This window comes from Pleurodeles waltl, chromosome 3_1, assembly GCF_031143425.1.
Source record: "Pleurodeles waltl isolate 20211129_DDA chromosome 3_1, aPleWal1.hap1.20221129, whole genome shotgun sequence".
NCBI classification, from domain to species: Eukaryota; Metazoa; Chordata; class Amphibia; order Caudata; family Salamandridae; genus Pleurodeles; species Pleurodeles waltl.
The window spans coordinates 1,306,465,888-1,306,483,978 of NC_090440.1; the positions used below are offsets into that span (position 1 = coordinate 1,306,465,888).

Sequence of the window (18,091 nt, forward strand, 5' to 3'; positions counted from 1 at the left end):
GTGGAGGGGGGCAGGTGACCCCTTTATTGGGAAGGGCGCAGGTGAGTCTGTTTTTTGGTTGCAGGAATTAAGAGTTGTGGATTTTGGCAAGTTCTTTTTTGTGATGGAGTCTATCAGCACAATAGTCCACATTATTTTAGCACACAGCCATCTAGAGCACATCATATGTTTTAAATTTAATGCAAACCTGGATAGGTAGCCATCTGATTTTCTTTGTAGGAGTTATAGGGTTAAATGCTGTTTGCTCCATAATGAGGTGGGCACTGGCATGCAGGATGATTTTCAGTGGAACAAAGGTCATGCCAGGGAGGATGGAGAGCTAGTATGATGGGTGTTCCATTAAGGCCATTGTAGATGACTAGTTTTGCTGCCACCACAAACAGCAACAAGAAGAAACCTGGGGTCGTATGTACAGAAGTTATGGATTGCAAGCTCCTAATTGCGATTCTTTGTACAAGTTAGTAATAGCAATTCCTAATGGGGTTGAAATAGACTTACCTCATGAATATTAATGAGGTAGGTTGCAATTTGTAACTCATTAGGAATTGCAACCATCACAAGGATGGAGACCACCTCCCATTTACGAACGGTTACCACCACCATTGAGATGTTGGTAAAAAATTAAGGTTTTGGGACTGTATTTCGTGGCAAAACATACATACATACTACTGCACTTTGGTATTTGGAAGGGACGCCCCAAACTCTCCCCTTCAAATACCGAATTGCTAAACACTAATTCCGAATTGGTAACATGTTACAAAATCACACTTTATGATCAGTACATACAGTATGTAAAAGCATTTTTTCAGTCTGAAACGTGCCGATTCTGTGAATCAGGCAATTTCTGACCGAAAAATGCTTTTGGACATATAACAGCAAATTGCAAAAAATGGTCACAGAACAGGTCCTATTGATAGAGGAAAGCGGATGCAAAAATGGAAAAATATTATTTGGTTAAGACCCCAAACATCTTTCACAAGATAAAGACTTGGATGGTGGAGAAGGAATTGGTAGGCACAAAGAATTTGATTTTGCAGCAAGTATTCTTGATGTAAGTCCAGGAATTTGGGGCAATGAGGGACGCCCCATATTGAGATGGTTGATGTTCCTAAATTCAGTTAACCGGAAAAGGCTGTTTGAGAACTTGGGAAAGATCGCTTAAAAGATGTGACTTTAGTCAGGGGTCACAAGTCCAGTTCAAAATCAGGCTCATCACTTCTTCTATGGCAGTCAATACGTTCAGTAGTAAGGCCATCCAAGAATATGTACAGAATGTTTTTGGTTTCAGACGATCTATTTCTTGTGCCACCTGACTGCTGCCCTCGGTTCATGTTTCATTCAGCTTACATTGATAAAGTGGATTTCCTGTCTGTTTTCCAAACATTCTCCTGCCATCCCATCCCAGCTCTCATTACAGTCAATTATAATTATCGTATTTTACATACTAATGGCCCTGTTATCTTTGTGAATAGTTGCAGTAGTACTGTATAACACTGTTCCTAATACAGGCAATATTAGTAAATGAGCCTCGTGTTTAAATCATGAACAACCTGTCTTGGTCATGTGATAAGTGTAGCTGGGTTACTTATTGCATCCAGTCATGCAATAACCGTCACTTAGGCAAAGTGAGGCAGCTCTGACTAGCATCAGTTTGTTAAAAAGTTTTCCAAAACTCCAAAAGGCCAATGGTAATGAACTAGAGTGACGTGCAAAAAAAACTGCTGCCCATGCTCTTATCACTAGGAAAATAAGACAGATAATTGTCTGTGCTAATGCTCTAAATAGTGTGTGGGCTAATTCAGTTAATTCTGAACAGGTGTTTTTGTGTACTTATTTTAATTAGTGTACATCTATTTACACTTGTTCTAGGCTCCACCTATATTAATTAAGGTGGCTCCCCATACTCATTCTGTTATATCCATCAAGGATGATTACAGTTAACTGAATGTGCTTATGTAGTAAACTTTATTATGAATAATAGCAACTGTAAGAAGCTGAGTTCTGGTTGCAGTACTCCCCACACACACTTTTTCCTCGGTTCTTGATGATGCATCTTTGACTGAACTGCACTGGGTTCCTGCTAACCAGGTCCCAGAGCCAGTGTTACTTCTCCAAAACAAGATACCTGCTCACTTGATCCTCAAGTGGCCAGGCCCTTTAGCACCTCTGTACATCCCTAGTAAATGGTACCCTGGTACCTAGGGCATGGGTAATGAAGGGCACCCCTAAGAGCTGCAGCATAACTTGTCCCACTCTAAGGGACCCAATACCAAACTCATGCAGACTGCCAGTGCAGGCTGCATGACAAGGTGCTCCCTAAAAGTGAAAACATGTCATGGCACACCATCTAAACACTGCTTGTAATATTTGTAAGTCACCACTGCAACAGACCTTTCAGCCCTAAGGCAGGGTGCATTATATTACCAGTGAGGATATATATGCATGAGAAAATATGCCCCTACTACATCTTTGTCAATTCTTAGACATGGAACGTTTGCAGTGAAGCCATTTTAAACACGTGATGGGCAATGGTCAATACGAGTTCCCCTGAGCTATATGATGACTTCTCTGAAGATAGGGATGTTTGGTATCAAACATCTTGCATTAATAAACTCTTACTGATTCCATTGATGCATTTATTAATACATGAACCAAGAGGGCACCTTAGAAGTGCTACCTGAAAACCTACCAACTGCTGGTGAGTGCACTAGCCAGTTCTGGCCAGTCTGCTACCAACAGGCAAGAATCTGACCCCCAGGGTAAGAGCCCTCACTCTCTGGAGGTCAGAAACAGAAGTCTGTCCGGGATAGAATGTGGAACACCCCTCCACACAGGATACTAGGCAAGGAGCTTCAAAGAATCCACCACCTTTAGCATGCAGATCTGGCCTTCCTCAGAGGAAGATTCCATGCTCCAGGCCCCATCTGGCACCTGGACAGGTGGGAAAATCAGCTATCCTGGAGGCGTGTTACATTTCCAGACTGGGAACACCCCCAGGGTGACCTGCCTGAAGGCAATACAACCTCAGGAATTCCACCATCTTGTGTGTGGTAGAATTTAGGAACTCTGGACAGAGTGATGCCCACTCCCCACAGGAAGTGGTCATCTAGGGGGTATAGTGACCCAAAGTGTAAGTAGCCCATTGGCTGCTACCCTTCACTCCCCTTAACATCCCTTGAATTGAGTATTTAGGGGACCCCCTGATGCAGGGCCTCAGATCTTCCCTGGACCCAAAAGAAGGAGTGGACAAGAAGCCTGCTGACCCCGAGAACTGAGGAGCATGGCTGACTTGGAGCCAACCCTGCCGGCCTGCCTGCTGTACCTGACCCTCAAGGAACAACTGACCTGCCCTGCTGCTGCACCCTCCAAGAACCTGGGAGAGCTGCCAATGCTTTGCAAATTGCCCGGAAGAACTTCCTTGGAGCAGGGGAACTGCTTCCCTGCATCCACAGGCACCCAAGAAAGAACTGTGAGGAATGGGACCACCAAAAGCCAGATGCCTGACATCACCACTGCACCCGAGCCACCTAGCCTGTGCCTCCAAAGATGACGCCCACCTTGAGTGCACCTCGTGTGGACTTCACTACGGAATCTGTAGACTGTTTCTGCAGCCCCCCCTGCAACCTCAGGTGACCAGGAGACAAAAACCCGACACCTCAGAAGGGTTCTTCCAGGCTGGCCCTTCAGTCCCCACTTGCACTAATTTTCCAACCGGACTGTTTCCCATCATAATTAATGGGACACCCGATGCCGAAACACATCTCTGCACCTGGACGCACCAGAGCCTCCCGAAGTGACCTGTTGGTGTGGCCTTGAACCTTGTCTCATACTCACCCTTAGTCATGTAGAACAACCCCGTAAGTCGCTGTGAAGTACCCAAATGCTGTACATGTTTTTCTCCAACAGGATAACATTACTGCACCCAAAAATGGCACTTTCAACTTTTAAAAACAGTAAAAATTCCTATCTCAAAAAGTACTCACCCGATTCTGGTGATCTTGGTATCTAAATTTAAATACCAGTATGGGTTATTTTTATAAATTGGTATCGGATTTCTTTAATGACTGTGTGTCTCACTGTATCAGTGTGTACCTTACATGTGTAGCACTACCCTCTGATATGCCTAGCTGCTCGACCATACTACCCAAAAAGAGAGCATTTGGGATGTCAGTTTTGCCTCTGTGATATCTCTGGGGAATTACTTGGACTCTTTGCACAGTGTACCTCATTTTGGTCCACTATATAAAGAGCTAGCTTCTACAGCAACTCTCTGTGTTTACAATTTCAAAGAACTGTATATATATGGGTATTTAAATGAGTCCTTCCATACCCATTCCTAGGATTAGATCGGGTAACGCTACCCATGCATTCTCTAGAAATCCGTTCCTGGTTCAATGTACCCATGCACTGAACAGAGTCGGGATTAAATTTAGAAAATCCACATACCCCTAGTCTAATTCTTATTCAGATTAATTGACATAACTTTACATGCCTAGGTGCTAATCAAGAAAAGGATATTTTCAGCATGTCTTGCACCTACGGTATCAGTTCCCATATTACGAGCGGAACTGACGTGTGTTGAACGGAGGATGTGCATTTGTGGCTGCAAACTCAAATGTGCATTGATAGAGATGCTGCTGGTTGGTCCAAAACAGTTTCGCATCTCTCCTGCCTACAGAATGTCCACACTCCAGAGCCTTTGCGTCTGGAATGTAGGCTTGTGGTTGAATTATCCCATGAGCACAGTAGTGCAGACTGTTTTTTTTGCCAGGTTAAGGCTTCGAAGGAGAGTGTTGCATGATAGTCCTCAGCATCAGTATACAGTGGTAACTGGCTCAGTCATCAGCGCTGAATAGGGATTATGTTTGCGAAATCACTGCGCTATAAACGCTTACCGATTTAAGCCTCTTTGGGGTCAATACTGTAGGAGGCTGGACTGGCTTGTAGTGAGTACCAAGGGGGTACTTGCACCTTGCACCAGGCCCAGTTATCCCTTATTAGTGTATAGGGTGTCTAGCAGCATAGGCTGATAGATAATGGTAGCTTAGCAGAGCAGCTTAGGCTGAACTAGGAGACGTGTGAAGCTACTACAGTACCACTTAGTGTCATATGCACAATATCATAAGAAAACACAATACACAGTTATACTAAAAATAAAGGTACTTTATTTTTATGACAATATGCCAAAGTATCTTAGAGTGTACCCTCAGTGAGAGGATAGGAAATATACACAAGATATATATACACAATAGCAAAAATATGCAGTATAGTCTTAGAAAACAGTGCAAACAATGTATAGTTACAATAGGATGCAATGGGGAAACATAGGGATAGGGGCAACACAAACCATATACTCCAGAAGTGGAATGCGAACCACGAATGGACCCCAAACCTATGTGACCTTGTAGAGGGTCGCTGGGACTATTAGAAAATAGTGAGAGTTAGAAAAATAACCCTCCCCAAGACCCTGAAAAGTGAGTGCAAAGTGCACTAAAGTTCCCCTAAGGACAAAAGAGTCGTGTTAGAGGAATAATGCAGGAAAGACACAAACCAGCAATGCAACAACTGTGGATTTCCAATCTAGGGTACCTGTGGAACAAGGGGACCAAGTCCAAAAGTCACAAGCAAGTCGGAGATGGGCAGATGCCCAGGAAATGCCAGCTGCGGGTGCAAAGAAGCTTCGACTGGACAGAAGAAGCTGAGGTTTCTGCAGGAACGAAAAGGGCTAGAGACTTCCCCTTTGGTGGACGGATCCCTTTCGCCTTGGAGAGTCGTGCAGAAGTGTTTTCCCGCCGGAAGGACGCCAACAAGCCTTGCTACACGCAAATCGTGCGTTTGGCGTTTTTGGACGCTGCTGGGGCCCAGGAGGGACCAGGAGGTCGCACATTGGACCTGAAGAGAGAGGGGACGTCGAGCAAGACAAAGAGCCCTCACTGAAGCAGGTAGCACCCGGAGAAGTGCCAGAAACAGGCACTACGAGGATGCGTGAAACGGTGCTCGCCGAAGTTGCACAAAGGAGTCCCACGTCGCCGGAGACCAACTTAGAAAGTCGTGCAATGCAGGTTAGAGTGCCGTGGACCCAGGCTTGGCTGTGCACGAAGGATTTCCGCCGGAAGTGCACAGGGGCCGGAGTAGCTGCAAAGTTGCGGTTCCCAGCAATGCAGCCCAGCGAGGTGAGGCAAGGACTTACCTCCACCAAACTTGGGCTGAAGAGTCACTGGACTGTGGGGGTCACTTGGACAGCGTCGCTGGATTCGAGGGACCTCGCTCGTCGTGCTGAGAGGAGACCCAAGGGACCGGTAATGCAGCTTTTTGGTGCCTGCGGTTGCAGGGGGAAGATTCCGTCGACCCACGGGAGATTTCTTCGGAGCTTCTGGTGCAGAGAGGAGGCAGACTACCCCCACAGCATGCACAAGCAGGAAAACAGTCGAGAAGGCGGCAGGATCAGCGTTACAGAGTTGCAGTAGTCGTCTTTGCTACTATGTTGCAGGTTTGCAGGCTTCCAGCGCGGTCAGCGGTCGATTCCTTATCAGAAGGTGAAGAGAGAGATGCAGAGGAACTCGGCTGAGCTCATGCATTCGTTATCTGAAGTTTCCCCAGAGACAGAGACCCTAAATAGCCAGAAAAGAGGGTTTGGCTACCTAGGAGAGAGGATAGGCTACTAACACCTGAAGGAGCCTATCAGCAGGAGTCTCTGACGTCACCTGGTGGCACTGGCCACTCAGAGCAGTCCAGTGTGCCAGCAGCACCTCTGTTTCCAAGATGGCAGAGGTCTGGAGCACACTGGAGGAGCTCTGGACACCTCCCAGGGGAGGTGCAGGTCAGGGGAGTGGTCACTCCCCTTTCCTTTGTCCAGTTTCGCGCCAGAGCAGGGGCTAAGGGGTCCCTGAACCGGTGTAGACTGGCTTATGCAGAATTGGGCACATCTGTGCCCAACAAAGCATTTCCAGAGGCTGGGGGAGGCTACTCCTCCCCTGCCTTCACACCATTTTCCAAAGGGAGAGGGTGTCACACCCTCTCTCAGAGGAAGTTCTTTGTTCTGCCATCCTGGGCCAGGCCTGGCTGGACCCCAGGAGGGCTGCTGCCTGTCTGAGGGGTTGGCAGCAGCAGCAGCTGCAGTGAAACCCCAGGAAGGGCAGTCTGGCAGTACCAGGGTCTGTGCTACAGACCACTGGGATCATGGAATTGTACCAACAATGCCAGGATGGCATAGAGGGGGCAATTCCATGATCATAGACATGTTACATGGCCATATTCGGAGTTACCATGGTGAAGCTACATATAGGTAGTGACCTATATGTAGTACACGCGTGTAATGGTGTCCCCGCACTCACAAAGTTCAGTGAATTGGCTCTGAACAATGTGGGGGCACCTTGGCTAGTGCCAGGGTGCCCTCACACTAAGTAACTTTGCACCTAACCTTTACCAGGTAAGGGTTAGACATATAGGTGACTTATAAGTTACTTAAGTGCAGTGTAAAATGGCTGTGAAATAACGTGGACGTTATTTCACTCAGGCTGCAGTGGCAGGCCTGTGTAAGAATTGTCAGAGCTCCCTATGGGTGGCAAAAGAAATGCTGCAGTCCATAGGGATCTCCTGGAACCCCAATACCCTGGGTACCTCAGTACCATATACTAGGGAATTATAAGGGTGTTCCAGTAAGCCAATGTAAATTGGTAAAATTGGTCACTAGCCTGTTAGTGACAATTTGGAAAGAAATGAGAGAGAATAACCACTGAGGTTCTGGTTAGCAGAGCCTCAGTGAGACAGTTAGGCACCACACAGGGAACACATACATGCACACCTATGAGCACTGGGGTCCTGTGTGACAGGGTCCCAGTGACACATACATATAGGCCACAACCTTATGAGCACTGGGGTCCTGACTAGCAGGATCCCAGTGACACATAACAAACATACTGAAAACATAGTGTTTTCACTATGGGCACTGAGGCCTGGCTATCAGGATCCCAGTGAGACAGTGAAAACAGTGACAAACACCCTGACATACATTCACAAACAGGCCAAAAGTGGGGGTAACAAGGCTAGAAAGAGGCTACCTTCTCACAAATACATTTTGCATGTTGTCTACAATAGGTCAGGTGCCAGCAACAATAGAAATCCCAAACTGTTCACAGTCTAGTCCAGGATTATTTTTGGAGTTTTACATCTTACATCTGTATTGCTTGCGGGAACTGTTCAAATTAAACTAAGAGAAAACATTTCCCTTATGATTTAAGAAGGAATGTATTTTTTGCACATTATTTCTTCTAGTGAATGTGACCTGTATATTTGAATAGTACAGATAGTTGATTCCTAGCTCATGCGCCCAGACTGCAAAGCCATCTCCCAATTGCTATTTCTTCTCTCCTATCTCCTATCAGGTTGCGATGTTGACGGGAGTTTTACTTTTTAACTCTACTAAGTATTTGCGTTTATGTGGTGACACCTACAGTGATTTACTCAAATGTTGATGTTTCTATAAGTCAGCTGGTTTATTATTTGTGCTACGATACTCAAAGAAATTCAGCCCAAAATAAGCTTTTATATAGTGCAATCAGCATGAGTCTTGAGTATTTCCTGGCGAATATGTGCACTTTTAGTGTAAAAACTGTAATGATCTCTATCCATTAACATGAGGTGGACACAATACATGTCTAAGAAGCCACTGGAATTCCAGATCAGGGAACTCGAAGGGATTTGTCAGTTGTAGGAATTGCAGGCACTGTTGCAAGCTATACTCACAGACAAGGCTGAATATACCCTTCTTCAATTGAAGCATATCAACTACAGGGGGGAGGAAAAAAGCAGGACCACTTCTGGCTTGTATGCTAAGGGCAAGGGCCATGTGTGGAGAGACTAAACAGCCTCTGTCAAGACTAAGGAGGGTGTGTTAGTTTACTAGATAAGGAAATAGGACAGGCATTTAGGGATTACTATATGCTATGTTCAGCAGAGACAGAGGCTTATGAGGAGATGATGATGATGGCGTATTTGAAGCGGGCAAATGTCATGCACCTAACAGGAGCGCAAGTCACGCTCCTAGATAAACCATTGCATTGAAAGAAATGATCATTGGCATTTCTAGGCTTAAACTTAATAAGGCACCCGGTCCAAACAAGGTCAAAGCCCTATTTGATAAGTCCTTTTGCTCGTTGATAGTGCTTGTGTTGGTCTGTCTATTTAACTTCTTTGGGGAGGATCATCCATTTATCAATACCGTAAGAGAGACATTGGTGGTGGTTCTGCCCAAATCTGGGAGAGGTCTGATCAATCGTGCCGCTTTTCTTCCAATATCACTCTTGAATACAGATGTGAAGCTCTTCACTGGCATCTTGGCTTGCAGACCGGGCCTCCACATACAAAGCCTCATCAAGCTGAATCAGGCTGGAATTATTCCTGTTAGAGAGGCATCAGATAACACTAATAGTGTATTACATATTTTAGATAAGGTAAAGAGGTCATATAAAGAAGCTCTATGCCTGCGAGTCGATGCAGATAAGGCATTTGATAGGGTATATTGGCCATGCCGCGACAGCTACCCATGGTCTATGATTTTGAGTCAAGGTTTCGCTCATGGGTACTCAGTGGCTTAAAGGGCATCAGTGTCCAGAGTGATGGGCAATGGTGAGGCTTCTGAGCTGTTCCCAATTGCAGGAGACACCGTTCAGAGGTACCCAATGTCACCGTTTCCATTTGTGCATTGCATAGAAACCTGGGCAAACAGAATACAGGAAATGGAGGCAATTAGGGGGATTAGAATGTGTGGCGCTGAGCACAATGTATGTCTCTATTCAGATGATGTGTTTCTCATCCTGCCCAAGCTGATGATGTCACTTTCACCCTTGTTAACTGAACCAGACACCTTTCGGCAAAATCATGGGATTTAAAATTAATCTGTAAATCTCTTAGATTCTCAGTCTGTCAATCCCCTTGATGCAGAAGAAAATTACAACCATGGTTTTCCTTAGTGTAGGCAAAGAAGTAAATTACATACCTGGGAGTAAAACTTAACAACCAACCCCCCTGCCCACAAAACAAATGGTACAGGCAAATTATGAATAACAATTGAAAGCACACTAGCAATCACGGCTTGATGGGGATTCATACTGGGTGGCGCAGAATGCCGCTGTCAAGATGATGGTACTACCAAGATTCCTCTATTTGACACAGGTCCTTTGACTACAACCACAACAGGGGGTGCTGAAGGGGATTCAACAGTGTGGAAGAAGGCTAGGATAGCCGCAAGTACTATGTATCAACACCCCAAAGAGGGAGGGTCAGGGATGGTCAGGGATGCCACACATTATAGATTACTATTTTACAGCACATTTAATGCATGTTCTGGAGTGGAATAGGGAGGACAGTTGTGCTTCATGGACCAGGCAATAGCAGGGGATAATTTTTGTAAGACAATTTTGTTTCCCAACAGACCATGGGTTATGCAATTATCACTAATCACAAGGGGTACGTTTGCAGCTTGGGTATGCCAGGATGGTGAAGAAGTGGTTATCTACCTATTCCTCAATCTCTTACCCCGATAAAAGGCAATTTATCATACCACTGCATTGGACAAAAATCAATTCCCTGCATGGCAAAAGGGAAAATGTAGAAGGGTGGGAGATCTGTACGACAAAGGGAGACTCAACTCCTTTGAGCAAATGAAGACGTTTTGGCCTCCCAGAAATGGGGATGCTACATTATTATGCGATTAGGCACTGGGTCACACAAGAGGAAATCATAGTTCTGGCAGGAAGTCTTTTAACCCCATTTGACCACTGGGTGCTGGATACATTTCGAGACAGGCATGCAGTATCTGGAATATATATTTTCATTAGGGCTGAAGTGATGTTTGATAAATATGAGGGTCTGAAAATTGAGGGAGTTAAGCTAAGGTAAGAACTAACTGATAAAGAAAGAAACGTGGGTTTCATTACGGTTGGGAGTAGCGCCGCCCACGCAATGGTAAAGTAAACTCTCATAAAAATTGCTTTACACTGGTACTATACACCAGCAAGAATACACTAATGGAATAAGGCAAGAAATGCTGAGTGCTGAATGGGATGTGGGGGCAAGAGCTCTCTTCTCACCTACTATGGCATTGTCCAAAGTCTCACACATACTGCACAGACGTTAATGATCAGGGGTGGTTCCTCCTAAGGAATGGAAGAGCATCACCCCGCCTGCTGCAAGTGCAGCGGGCAAAGACAAATAAATAAAATGGCATAATAATGCTATTTTATTTTGCCATCAGCTCGTGCTGTGTACAGCGTGAGCATGAGAACATGGGGTGGGGCTGCATTCTGCAATTTCAGTGTGCATGTCGAGTTGGCCGGCTGTCTAGCTACGGCCAGTCCAACATGCGCACTGTAAACCCAGCAATCCCAGAGCTGCCAAACAGTCAGTGGATTGCTGGAACAGGCTCCCAGCCTAAAAATGAGTGCTGAGTTAGCTTGCTCCCACCAATCCTGGAGCTGCTCTCATGCTGAAAACAGCATGAGTGTAGCTCCAGGACTGGTTGGAATCCTGTTCCTCTTTCCACTAAGCAGGAAGGAAGTCCTTCCATTTCTGCTCATGGACGCCAGGGAAGAAGTGGCGCACCAGAGAGCTGCATATGTGGTGAGTTTGTCGCCATCGCGCCCCGCCATGTTTTAGACCTGCAGACCGCCAATGTTATTGACGACACAGACTTGTTGTTCAGCATAAAACGGCTCTATTTGCCTGCGTATGTTAACCTAGGCATGGCGGATCGACTTTCTTATTCGGCACACTCTCAGAGGGGTTGCTGGTTTACATTGCTCCTGTGTGTACCCAAACTGACTGTGCTGGGGTTCTGCAGCAATAGTTCACTTAGCGTAATTTGAAACCTACAAAACTGTTAGGAAGTGTATGTAGCTAACACTCAATCGAGAGTACGGTCAGTGAAAAATAGGACAAATGAGTCCACCTCCACTTCACACAACAGTTATTCTCCTCTTCTCCGCTACACCCACAGCAGGTTTTTTTAAGGCACTTAGCAACTGGGTGGAACACCATCCAGGCCGCAGAACGTGATGCATGGACACTTAAGTGGCTTTCTGAAAAACACACCAGTGTTTTATGTTGAACTACTCTGTGATGAGCCTATCATTACCGTGCACCCGGCATACTATAATCAAAGCGTATCATACGTGCCCTGGGACTGTTGTAGGCGTTTGCTCCTGTTTTTCTACTTGTGGGACACTTCCATATTATAGAAACCAACACACTGCCATTGTCTCATAACGACTGTCCCTGTGTAGATTTGTCACCTGCGCGGCGTGATGTAAGGGTTCCCTCGGTTGCATGCGAGCATTGCCCCGTTAAAGGAGGACATGTTTTTCGTGTTGTGTGTGTCACAGACAGAATGGAAGCACACAGGAAAAGTAAGCTGGTATGGTGTGAGCTAACTTTGAAACAACATTAATGCGCTGCTCTCAAAGGATCCCTTTTGGGAAGTGTCATGGAAGGACTTAGGGACAGGGCCATAACGCAGGCCCCTGCATCCTCTGCCGTGCAAGAAGGCCAAACCTTGCACTGGGGATGGGGGGCATTCAGCCCAAAGCCAATTAATATCTGTGAGCTATGGGATACTTGGGGACTCCTCGTCTCCATTCTGCATGGGGACCCCATCATTTTGCAATATGACACTGCTTGTGGATACCTCAGGAGCTCCCCACTAGATGGTGCGGTTTGAGGTGGAACCCCCTTTGGGAGTGTCCATGACTCCCTCGGAAGCAGGCAGGATTGTTCATACTTTGTAAAGGATCTCTGTGCCACTGAGCTATCAGCATGAAAATAAGAAATATGTGATCAACATGGTACTCGTGCTTTGCACTAGGCACATGAACCCTCAGGGCTACTTTGTGGCGAGTTACAAATTTGACTAAACAAAACTCAGATCCCTCTCCAGTGGGTGCATTAATCACCTGAGGGCTCTTGACACTATTGCTTGAAAATTGCTGGGCGGACAAGGAATTCTGCAGCAGGTGCATTTACCTCCACCAGACATTAAAAAATAAAGCACCCCCCATGAGCTTGGTGCCCAGTGTGGTGCACTTGTCGCATGTCCCTAAACCCAACCCTGACATGGTACATCCTTGTCTGGAGGCTGGGCTGAAATAACCTGCCTTATTAAATAGAGGTGGAAGCATATTTCCTGAAAGAGTCACATAAACCTCTAGGAAAGAAGTCTCTTTGTAAACATCACATTACGTGTTCCATTCCAGAAATGAAGTAATCAGGCATTTACTGCCCAAGGTGAACAAGATGTAATTAAGCACAAACAATGGAGTTTGGAAATGAAAGTAGCTTCAATTTTAGTGACAAGAGACAATTCCATTTGTGGCTTATACTATCAGGTCTTTAAGTCAGATGAAAAAGGTGGGGGGCTGGGTTTTCTAAAAGGGGTGTGACCAAAGAGGCTAACTGTGAAATTCTTTCCAAGAAGTTTGACTCATTTGATTCAGGTGTGGCTTAAAATATGTACACTAAAATGATGTGCTTTACACATCATGCCACTTGACTAGTGATTGAGTGCCTCCCTTGGATAGTTATTTCATCCAGATGCATCATGCAAATAGACTCACGTATAAAACAAGTTAGACCTTTTGACTTGACTATTGCTTGTTATTAGTATCAGATGTGTGATTAACAATTATATGACTGCAAAAAGTAGAGTAGAAAATATTTCAATTTTGAAAATGTGTGAATTTGAGTTAAAAATTACTGAGGTCAGTGGAAGGGGTTGTGGTCTGCACTGCGGCAATCACTTCAGTTCTCCCCTTCACAATTACGCTCCTCTGCAGACTTTGTTAGAGATGTCCACCATTTTAATCCCCACATTTTTCTGAAATCCTACATCTACGTTTTTCACGCATCATTTTTTACCTTCCGCGCCCTCTCCTCACGCTAGTCTGCGCATCCCTCCATCTTATTCCCCTCAGCATCCACCACATTTCCTTTTAATTTCATCCCGCCAAACTTTCGACAGTTTTTTACCGCTTTCACAAACCTTGGCATAGCGACACAACTATAAATGGTACATGTTTACCATTGCTCTGTGAGCTTTGCAGAGAGGCCAAGGATTGGATGAGCCTGTACTCTGAGCACCTTTCTGATCCACTTCAGGCACTGAGAGAACCTCTCACTGCCTTCAGTCTCAACCCCAGAGTTCTTAATCACGGCCCGTTATAAACTGCGACCAACCATATAAATTTACAGACACCTACAAGCAACAAGCATGCAAAATGTAAGATTAATATGCTGCATGAAAAAATATACAAAAACTGCATTTTAGTAAAAGCAAATACCCTTATGGAACTCCATTAAGTAAACGTGAAATGTAAATGGCTACGTCACTAACATTGATTACCTGAATGTTTTTGAGTGTCATTGTTGAGAAATCGTTTCTCTTCTAAAGGACAGCATTGTTAGGCGCTTCCGGGGCCCTCTTCAAAGTCGGTTTTAACACCAGCTGTGTCTGAGACCGGGAGTAAGTGGAACCCGGCCCACTTGACGCTCTGTGCACTATAGAAGCCGTTGACTGCATTATCCTTTATTGAGAAGTGTCGTTGTGCCTCTTTTACATTTTTGCTTGACCTCTTCTCTTGCTTTTATTTTCCCTCACAGATGCCCTGTGCTCCCTCGTCATTGAGAAGGCCTTCCCAGAAGACGAGGGAGTGTACACGTGTATAGCGGACAACGGCGCTGGCAAGGCAGAATGCGCATGCAACGTTCTGGTAGATGGTAAGTGGGAGCACAGCTTCCCCCACCGCCCTCCCAAAAGACCACTCGCTCCCCGAGCCGTTTCCTGTCATTAAACTGCAGAAAATAGCGCGCGCATTCTTTCCATGGACAATAAACTCGTAACGGGATCCTCAAAACATAAATATTCTGCGCAGCCAAAAGATATGGAGATGAGCCATGTGGTGTCTGCTGTGACCGTTCTAATCCGTTTTCGCATAGTGCGTACCGACTTTATTGTAAGCCACGCGCGTGTGGTCTGTCAGACGCGCTTACCGGTGTCTCTGAATTCACTGAATGCTTGTATTGTGTGTGAGAGTATATATATATATATATATATATATATACACACACATACATATGTATATATATGAGCCACAAAGCCTTTCAGCATGCAGCTTTGTAGAGGACATCTCTGGCGGTGAATACGAGCGTTACTAAGAACCTCTATCCCTGGCCTGCAGGTATCAAGAGTGTCATGGGCCATTATGCAATCAAAGAAAGTGTCCCCACCCACATCCTGTTTGATATCTAAAAAAAAAAAACTCTACAATCAAGGTGCAGTGGACCCCTCTGATCACTTGGTACCACGGCACCTGCTGCACTATTGATAACTACACTCCTGACCGCTTCAGCTCTCTGTCCTTAGTTTCAACTTTTTTTTCTCTTTCAGCTTTTCCTTCCCGCTCTGCCACTTACAAAACAAGCATTTACAATGCATCGGGTCTCGCGTTTGCTCGTGTTAGAGCCGATCGCGTTGTAAACTCCTAACCCGACTTTTCACCTATCGGGCAAAAGTGCATTTATCCACGTAACCCGAAAAAGTGAAATCAAGTAGGTAAAGCGCTCGACTTCTGCCAAGGGAGATCGGGATCGTAAATTAGTTTAAAAAAAAAGTCCACGAGCCCGATGGAAAACAGCGAGCCTCGCATGTTTTCTGTACTTGGTCGCTGCGCTTGAGGAGGGCTTGCCACCGGAAAAGGCATGCCATATGCGTGCCTCGACTAATGAAAGCAAGCCGATTTAATTAGGGAAGCCCACGAACCAATAAAAAGCACTGACATGAAGTTGACAATGCTCGGAGCCCTTTACTAAATACTAAAGAGTCTCCCTGCTATAGGCATGCGCGAGCGCAAGCAAAGCAGGCTCGACCCTAACGAGGAGGATGTACCTTTAGTCTTCTTCTCATTGCTGGCCAGCATCAACAAGAGAATTTGCTTATAAATAAATAAACTTTGTAAAAGCGGCCTCTCCTAATGAAAACAAGCATTGTTTTCATACGATAACCCATTTCCTGCTCAGTCTTTTTCTGTGGCAGAGGGAGTGTTTGCGAAATCTCTAGACACAAGCAGATGACAGACATTTGATTGCCCTTGTATATTTTGCTTAAGTTCTGATTTTGAAAAGACATTTTGTGGTCATCGAAGGCTCCCTAAAATGCGCACACTACTTTTTTTCAAGCTAGACATGATTGACAATGTGGTTTTGAACTGCATAACTTTTCCCACACTCAGATTCTGCACTTAAAAGTGAACTCTAGACATTTTATATTTGTTGATGGTGAACTCCAGAGCCATGGTTTATCACATCCTATTTTGCTACGAAGGCATCAGAAGTGTTTAAAAAGTTGCTCAATGATTCTTTTACTCCTGTCCTTGGGCACTCCATTGAGAGGGCACAGTTTACTTCAGGAGAGGGCACAATTCATTAGCCAGTATAAAGCCCACTTGCCCCTCATGACCAATCCCCTGGCTAACTTGCCAAAGATAACCCTCCCCAACACTCATTATACACACACTTGAGATCGGTCTCCCTGACCCTACTGTCAATTGTAGTAGGGAATATCAAATTCCAAATATTGACGTGGCAGAATATCTTTACAACAATATACCAGCCAGAATATCAAAAATATCAAAAAGGTAAGTACACAGAGTTGAATGTAATGATTTACTATACCCTGACGCTATATATATATATCACCAAGGTATGAAAATTCATAGTTTGTATATTCTGACCTGTCAACATTTTTGATTCAATATTTCCAGCCTACACCCTACTGTCCATGTACCTGCCAAGACTACATTTTCAGAAGATTTCTGCATGAACATGATAACCCCTTGACTCTTTCATTGAGATATGAAGAGAGCTCCTTAAAGATTTTAGACAACCTGAAAACTTGTTTCTTCCACTTGGTCCATTGATGGATTTCACCGAACTAAACAGAAAACCCACCATGTCTTAGTGGCGGCCTGTACTTTTAGCAGGGAGCGGGGTGGTCCAGGTACAAGCCACACATAACCACTCAATCTCAGTCATGCATTCACACATGCACACACACACATACATTCACAACATTCACTCCCAAATATTCATGTACACATGTATGCATGCATCAATAATTAAAAATAAAATCATACTTACATGCATGCACAGCGTTCTGCTTTGGAGATCTCAGGAGGCCTGAAGCTGTTGACTTCTTTCAATGGCTGACCTAAGGTTTCCTTTGCTGGAGAAAATGCTAAATAGGAAAAAACGATTGCTGAGTTTTCTTCTCCTTACTCTTCATATGAAGGAATACATTTCTAGATTTAGCATTAACTCGAGAAATTGGAATATTTTCTTTTGCCACTGTATGTTAAACCAGGCGTTTGATGAATAAATTACTCACGAAAGTCTCATTAACAAAGCCTGCACATGAGAAACAGTGTATTTGAGGGATATATTCTGAAATATAGATACTTAGTTACAAGGTAACTCACAAACTATTGCAGAGTACAATACATGTCAAACAAAGTGACCCAAATTCTTAGACATCGAGTAGAAATAGAAACACTAGATTTGTGGAAGCAGAACAGTCTATCGATTTCAAATCAGCAGATTTTAGTTAGGCAATGCAAAATGCAGCTTTAAACTAAACCAAGTAGAAGGAAACACTATATTTATCTGGAATACAATGTTGCTGGAGATTAAAGTAAAACGTTCTCAACCTATTATATCCAGAAATAATTTAAAAATTAAGTACTCCAATACTTACTAAAGAAGAGCTGTAAAAACAGAGTGAAGACTTTAACCCAGTAGCTCTAAATTATTTCAATGCTTCCAAAAACCTCCAGATGGTCCCCATTTTCTTTTCGAATAAGTCTTCCAGAAAGAGGTGTATCAAGATTTGAAATAAATGGGGATTCCAAAAGTTCTGTTTGATAAAACAGATATCCACAAACCCAGGAAGATATAGCAGGTTAATCCAAAGACCGTTCAGAAATGTCACATCTGAAAACCTCTCTCGTTTGGCACAATGAGTTGTACTTCGACCAAAAAGCTATATTTG

At 44.6% G+C, this 18,091-nt stretch overlaps 1 protein-coding gene across 6 annotated transcripts in view; it reads left to right on the forward strand.

Annotated features, from left to right (window-relative positions):
* Positions 1 to 18,091, forward strand: part of MYLK (myosin light chain kinase) — a 1,681,938-nt gene that overhangs the window by 1,213,449 nt on the left and 450,398 nt on the right. For all 6 annotated transcript variants that reach the window (XM_069224656.1, XM_069224654.1, XM_069224658.1 and 3 more), the window contains one exon: positions 14,650 to 14,766. In XM_069224656.1, coding sequence (XP_069080757.1) covers positions 14,650 to 14,766 — 117 coding nt within the window. The remainder of the gene's footprint in view (positions 1 to 14,649; positions 14,767 to 18,091) is intronic.